This window comes from Echiichthys vipera, assembly GCF_963691815.1.
Source record: "Echiichthys vipera genome assembly, chromosome: 5".
NCBI lineage: Eukaryota > Metazoa > Chordata > Actinopteri > Perciformes > Trachinidae > Echiichthys > Echiichthys vipera.
The window spans coordinates 2,623,358-2,630,599 of NC_139830.1; the positions used below are offsets into that span (position 1 = coordinate 2,623,358).

Sequence of the window (7,242 nt, forward strand, 5' to 3'; positions counted from 1 at the left end):
TGATCAGCTGTTAGAAAACTCTTCCCAAACACACAATGTAGTTGTATATTTGTCTGAGTTTCAAATCTTTCTGTCCTAGTAGAAATGCCACTTTATATATTTATATATATATATTTAATTCAAAAATGCCAAGCTCCAAAACACTCAAGCTAAAAACACATCTTTCTCCCTGAAAAATCTAATTTGAATGTGTGTTTTTGTGTGTGTGTGTCCAAAGCACACAGGCACATAGTCCTGAAATTAGACCGGATGTGTCTCCCATGAACGGTGTGTGTGTGGGGGGGTCTCCAGCTCTCCAGCTCAGCAGCTCAGCAGCAGTTACTGGCCTCCTGCGTCTGTTTCTCCCCTCCCAGCCACAGGGGGGCGCTGTTGATCTTGGCACTCTGGGCCCTGGCCTCTTTGGACTCGCCCTGCATCCCCCCTCCCTCACTGGCCACGCGCTTGTGGATCTCCGAGGCCATGGTGAGGAAAGCCCTCTCCACGTTATCAGAGCTCTTAGCGCTCGTCTCCAGGAAGGGGATCTTTAGAGACGAGGCCAGGTCCTGCAGCGGGACGCAGGAGGGGTGTGGGAGAAAAGGGACCAGGGGTGGAGGAGGGAAAGGTGCGACAAAGAATCACAAACATATTTACATGCAAAATCATCACAATGCACCAGAACCACAGTGTAAATACTCAGCAGTAACATGTTCTCATGTATTAAGAGTGAGTAAGCGCTCACTGTGGAAATGAATCCCCACAGACTCCTAAATTATTGATGAGTTGACATGTAAGCAATTTAATATTGTAGACGGTGTAGCTGCTTTATATTCTGCAGGGTATTTTAAAACCGCACCATCATCATTTGTGAGCTGACATCAGGTAAAGCATGAAAAATGCAATGGAACAAAATGTAGTGGAGGGAAAGTGGAAATTCTCCTGAATTGAAGACATACTTTTATTCTTTTTATTTGTTTTATCTAGCACCCGGGCGACACGGTGGTGTAGTGGATAGCACTGTCGCATCCCGACTGGGGCCCTTCTGTGTGGAGTTTGCATGTTGTCCCCGTGTCTGCGTGGGTTTTCTCCGGGTTCTCCGGTTTCCTCCCACAGTCCAAAGACGTGCAGGTGTTCGGTTCATTGATGACTCTAAATCACCCGTAGGTGTGAATGGTTGTCTGTCTCTGTTCGTCTCTATGTGTCCTGTGATAGACTGGCGTCTCACGTCCGATGTCACCTGAGGTCGGCTCCAGCCCCCCCGCAACCCCGACAGGGACAAGCGGTTGAAGATGAATGAATGAATGAATGAATATCTAGCGCCCCCATGAGGTCAAACATTTCATTGTCCAACACTTTGGTTCATAAAGGGAACTCTTTGTGCCCAAACTTGGTCCAAGCATGCGTGAGATGCTTTGAGCTACGCAAGATGAATTTCAGATGTCGTCACAAGCGCGAGCTGCAGTGGAAGTGTTGCCACCACAGCGACTTCCCGTTTGATCCCATCAGGAAGTGCCAAAAACGTCAGTTCTCCGAGTGTCCACTAGGGTCCAGACAAGGACCCTAAAGCCCGGGACGCGGTGCGGAAGGACAGTGTGAGTGCGCCCTTACCTACAAAACCTACATACCTACATTTTTCGTGTCACAAGTATTAACGGGGAACAGAGTCGCTAACAGCCATCCATTCAAGTCAAATTACCAAATGCAATCCAGAAGGATGCGTTTCATGTGTAGGGACTCTTCTCATGCTACTGCAGAGGTTTGGTGTTATTTTCAGCAGTATTAGTGGTTAAAAAAGACCTTTGAATGCCTTCACCGTGCTGCCCCGAGCTAATATCAGAAAAAAAAATGGCTTATTTAATGTATGTAAGTGCCGAAAATTACCATTGGAAGAATTTGCGCTGGAATTAAACTCTTATAGCTATTGCCAACATTAGAAATGTAGCATGTTAGCATTAAAATGTGTCTCAGTAAACAACTTGGCACCGTCCTCAGGCCCTGATCTACGATAACAATGTTCAGTCCAGTTCTCTGGTGTTTAACGAGCATTACAGCCTCACAGCTGCTGGAGTGATGGTCGCAGTTGCTCAGAGTTCGGAGGTGCCCGTTGTGTGTAGGCTGTTACCTGAGCGGTGGCGGCGTCCACCACTTTCTTACTAACGAGGTCCGACTTGTTTCCCACCAGCAGCCTGGAGACGTTTTCACAGGCGTAGCGGTCGATCTCGTCCAGCCACTGCTTCACATTGTTGAAGGATTCCTGTGGAGAGCGGAGACAGAGGAGAAGTTAATGTTCAAACTCTCTCCCATTATGTCGCTGATGAGGCGACAGAGACACACGCTGACCTGCTCAGTGACATCGTAGACGATGATGATGCCGTGGGCTCCTCTGTAGTAGCTGGAGGTGATGGTTCGAAACCTCTCCTGACCCGCGGTGTCCCACTGAGGGACGCACACACACACACACACACACACAGACACACAGAAGCTCAGACAGAGGTTGTGCAGCAATGGACAGTATGAGAAATATAATGTGTTTTTTAACCCTCCTGTTACCTTCAAATTGTACTAACGATGTTTATCCTTGAGTATTTTGTGTTATTAATAATATTTGGATTTAAAGCAACCACCATTATCAAGGACAGTAGCGTGTATTTCTGAATATTTATATTGTAAAATAGATAAAATAATAATGATTATATCGTCCAAATTATCTACTTGACCCAAAGGAACACAGATGAAGTTTGTGTACACATCTCATCTCATCTCATCTTCAGCCTCTTATCCGGGGTCGGGTCTCGGGGGCAGCAGCTTTAACCTTTCCCGGGCCACATTAACCAGCTCTAACTGGGGGATCCTGAGGCGTTCCCAGGCCAGTGTGGAGATCTAATCTCTCCACCTGGTCCTGGGTCTTCCCCGAGGCCTCCTCCCAGCTGGACGTGCCTGGAACACCTCCCTAGGGAGGCGCCCAGGGTTCATCCGTACCAGATGATCCTGAACCACCTCAACTGGCTCCTTTCAACGCAAAGGAGCAGCGGCTCTACTCCGAGTTCCTCACGGATGCTGAACTTCTCCCCCTCTCTCTAAGGGAGACTCCAGACCCCCTCCTGAGGAAACACATTTCAGACGCTTGTACCCACGACCTCGTTCTTTCGGTCATGACCCAGCTTTCATGACCACAGGTGAGGGTAGGAACGAAGATTGACCGGTAGATCCAGAGCTTTGCCTTCCTCAGTTCTCTTTTCGTCACAACGGTGCGGTAGAGCGACTGCAGCTCCGCCCCCGCTGCTCCGATTCTCCGGCCAAACTCACGCTCCATTGTCCCCTCACTCGTGAACAAGATCCCGAGGTACTTGAACTCTTGGGGTAAGGACTCACACGACAATGCAAAAACATAATCATGTCCATTTCAGGTTTTCCCCGTTGTTAAATTAGGAAAAGTCATTAAATATAAAGCAAAAACAAACTATGTTGAGCACGTAGTTAGAGATGTTAAACAAGGAATGGGGTCTAATTGACCCTAAGGAGAACAGGAGGGTTAAGATTGTAAAAAACCTATAGTAGCTGACCTGAAAAATACAAGTATAATGTAATATAATAGCATAACGGTGCCTCTTTAACCAACAAACTATACGGTGTGTAATGATAACACTCTCCCCACTGATTACGTCTCATAAACAAACTCTTACAATCTGTAGCTTCACAGTCTTCCCGTCCATGTCGATGGTCCTGATCTTGAAGTCCACTCCGATGGTGGAGATGTAGCTCTCCGTGTAGGTGTCGTCCTGAGGAGGTGTGTGTGTGTATGATAGTTATTAAGAACACGATATTTTATTGTACACATGACACACACGGGCCTGAAGTACACACACATGCAAACAGGACCTGTACTAAGGGTTCGTCCACATGATCAAAAACGACCTTTCTGTTCTCTGTGGTTCGTAAAAAGTTTTCCGTCCACTCGGCCTCGACTTAAGAAATCTCTGCTTCCACACGAAACCAGTGAAACCGACTCCAAATGCTGTAGTACACATGCCAGGCCTGGATGTGGCGCTGTAGCTGCCACAGAAACACACCAACAACGGAGAAGAAGAGACGGGGAGACGCTGTGGAGAATCCAAACACCGGAGAGTTCCTCTCCAAATCCTCCTCCATCCTAGAGACAAACGTGTCCCTGGTTCTGGTCTTGGTGGAGACTTTGGTGCTGTTCTGGACTCTGATGCACCCATCACTCTGCAGTTAGTGTCCTCACTGAGCAGAGGGGGCTGCTGGGAGCCCCTTCACTCTGCAGTTAGTGTCCTCACTGAGCAGAGGGTGCTGCTGGGAGCCCCTTCACTCTGCAGTTAGTGTCCTCACTGAGCAGAGGGTGCTGCTGGCAGCCCCTTCACTCTGCAGTTAGTGTCCTCACTGAGCAGAGGGGGCTGCTGGGAGTCCCTTCACTCTGCAGTTAGTGTCCTCACTGAGCAGAGGGTGCTGCTGGGAGCCCCTTCACTCTGCAGTTAGTGTCCTCACTGAGCAGAGGGGGCTGCTGGGAGCCCCTTCACTCTGCAGTTAGTGTCCTCCCTGAGCAGAGGGGGCTGCTGGGAGCCCCTTCACTCTGCAGTTAGTGTCCTCACTGAGCAGAGGGGGCTGCTGGGAGCCCCTTCACTCTGCAGTTAGTGTCCTCACTGAGCAGAGGGTGCTGCCTATATAATGCATGAAATGGAGAGATGGACATGCTCCATATTGGTAACCTGACTCCGGCAGAGTTATTGGTTCACATGATTCTCATTTTCTCAGCAGATCCATCTGAACTCTGGTTTAAAGATCTTTTGGGAAGGGGTGAAAATCCTGGTTCCTGATTGGATAAACCATCTGTCTATCACCAACACACGGGCCAAACCAACCAATCAGGTCAATGAAGCGTGTGACGTGCTAACAGCGTGGAGGCAAAGCTCAGAAAGGAAACAACATGTGGGTAAAGGAGATTTTCCCTTTGTGTTTAACGTGAATTTACGGATCAAAGGCCCAATTTCAGGAGCCCGGTCCATATTCAACAGAAGGATCCAGAGAACAAAGAGTTAGTGAGCGGCTCGCTCCATAGCTGCTCATCTCATCCGTGGAAGCCTCCATGTTGTTTACACTCAACAGTCTCTTCTGTTTCACTTCAATCCACCAAAGAAACCAACGCTGATTGGTTCGGTCGCTTCGATCTGCGATACAGTGGAGCTCAGAGATCAGGATGGTCTCACAGGGCGACCATATTTGTTCCATTCATTAAGATTAAACCTGCGATCCTCTAGTTCCCAAACCCTCATTGACCGAGCGACTACAACCACTGTAAAGTGTTTAAAATGAAATGTGTGTGTGTTTTACAGGCTTACCGCAAAGCGCAGCAGCAGACATGACTTTCCGACCCCAGAGTCACCGATCAGGAGAAGTTTGAACAGGTAGTCGCTGGAGGAGGACACAGAAACACAGAGATGTTCAGAGAAACCAACACGTTTGATAGTTCAGCGTCTCAGGGAGCTGCTGATGAAATAAACAAACCTCCTGGGCTGGGATGTGTTTGTGTGTCTGCACTGAAGACTTTGCTAGCTTTTATATCGTATGTAATATAAAGTAAATAGTTTGCTTGGATACCTGTTTTTTAAAGGGTTCCCACACATTTTCATGGTCAAATTTCAAAACACATAATAAAATTTCCAGATGCGAGAGAAAGCAAAGGGTTGTCACCAGTGGCGGATCAAGGTGGTCAGGGGCCCATAGGCTACTGTGTGTTTGGGCCCCCACATGAGTAATCACGCTTCAGGGTTAGAACAGATGAAGAGTCCGAAACCTTGAAAAATCCTGTCTTCAGTAGATCTTGGTCCTGTTCTTCTTTCAGTCGTTGTGCTTTTCTTTTTCGTGCTCTATCACGTTTCCTTTCTGACATTTTGCCGATGTACTGTCTAGTTACAGTTAGTGACGCATCATTTGAACTGTCCTTATGAACCCGACCACTTGATGGCAGCTGATTCGGTAAATGTGTCCTATATCTATCCAGTAAGTCACTAAGGGCGCACTCCCACTGTCCATCCGTCCCGTGCCCCGTGCTTTAGGGTACTTGTCCCCTCCTTACCGCGCCTAGCTGCGGGACGCTTGCCTACCACGGCCCGTCTGAGAGAGGTGGGCTTTTGTAGAGCGCGTTTGCACGTGTACGAGCACAAGCGCGCACGTGTATGAGCACGACGCCTACGGCGGCCCTGAGGTCATTTCCTGTGCGCCTGTTGGGACATAGAAAAAAGAAGGAGGGACCATGCACGGACATTTCAAACAAAGGCGGTGAAAGGTTCACGTTGGTGTGATGCGGAGGTGGAGTGTTTACTGCAGATTTGGTCGATGAAAAGATTCAAAAACAGTCGACAAGACGCACAAAAACTCTGAGGTCTACGGAAAGATCTGGAAACAAAGCCACGCATCGCCATGACGTCATCAATGCGTGTGACGTGTTACGGCGTGATGACGTATAGGCAGCGAGAAGCATTCTCCGAGGCCCAGGTAGTGTGAGTACAAACGGGCCTGGAGGGGGGGACAAGGACCCTAAAGCACGGGGAACGGGACAGAGGCACAGTGGGAGGGCGCCCTTAAGGACTACATTACCCATCAGCCACAGGGGCCTAGTAATCCAACTGCAAGTTACCTTCAAATGCAGGAAATGAACTCAACTTTTCCTTCTGGGAACTAACAACTGGCTCTGAGTCAGTTCAGACTACAAGATCATCTGGTTTTATATTTTCTACACACACACATATAGAATAATACACTCACACACACACACCTGCAGCTAAAACGTGATTAAATGAGCATATCCGTATTGGAAAAAGGGCGACAAACGCACAGCACGAGACGGCAAACATGGATATCCCTGAACTCTCTCGCTCTTACTTTTAAAGAGCAGATGTCTGTGTCTTCCTGAATAACACGCAGCACACACACACACACACACACACACAGAAACACACTTACTATTCAGGATTCATGACCGCTGAGGTGGCTCCAGGTGACACGACAAAATAAAAACTGAATCCTGGAGCTTGAAAACTGTCTGTGGTGTATGTGTGTGTGTGTGTGTGTGTGTGTGTGTGTGTGTGTGGGTGTGTGTGTTAGTGTGTTAGCGTGTGTTAGTGTGTGTGTATCCGTCCTTTTGGAGGGCAAATGGTAGAATAAGCCTGAGCTACCGGCTGACTGATGAGCTGACGGGTTCAGATGCATTATTTATTAATAAAGACCTGCTCAGGTTACACCGGGGAC

At 48.3% G+C, this 7,242-nt stretch overlaps 1 protein-coding gene across 1 annotated transcript; it reads right to left on the reverse strand.

Annotated features, from left to right (window-relative positions):
- Positions 1 to 308: 308 nt before the first annotated feature.
- On the reverse strand, positions 309 to 7,039 carry LOC310947477 (ras-related protein Rab-1B-like; the record flags this gene model as incomplete). Its single annotated transcript, XM_083914277.1, has 6 exons — positions 6,958 to 7,039; positions 5,334 to 5,406; positions 3,660 to 3,755; positions 2,317 to 2,412; positions 2,099 to 2,230; positions 309 to 542 (listed from the first exon to the last, which is right to left on the reverse strand). The coding sequence occupies exons 1-6, from the start codon at positions 6,969 to 6,971 to the stop codon at positions 309 to 311; spliced, it is 645 nt and encodes a 214-aa protein (XP_083770403.1). The 5' UTR covers positions 6,972 to 7,039.
- Positions 7,040 to 7,242: the final 203 nt, after the last annotated feature.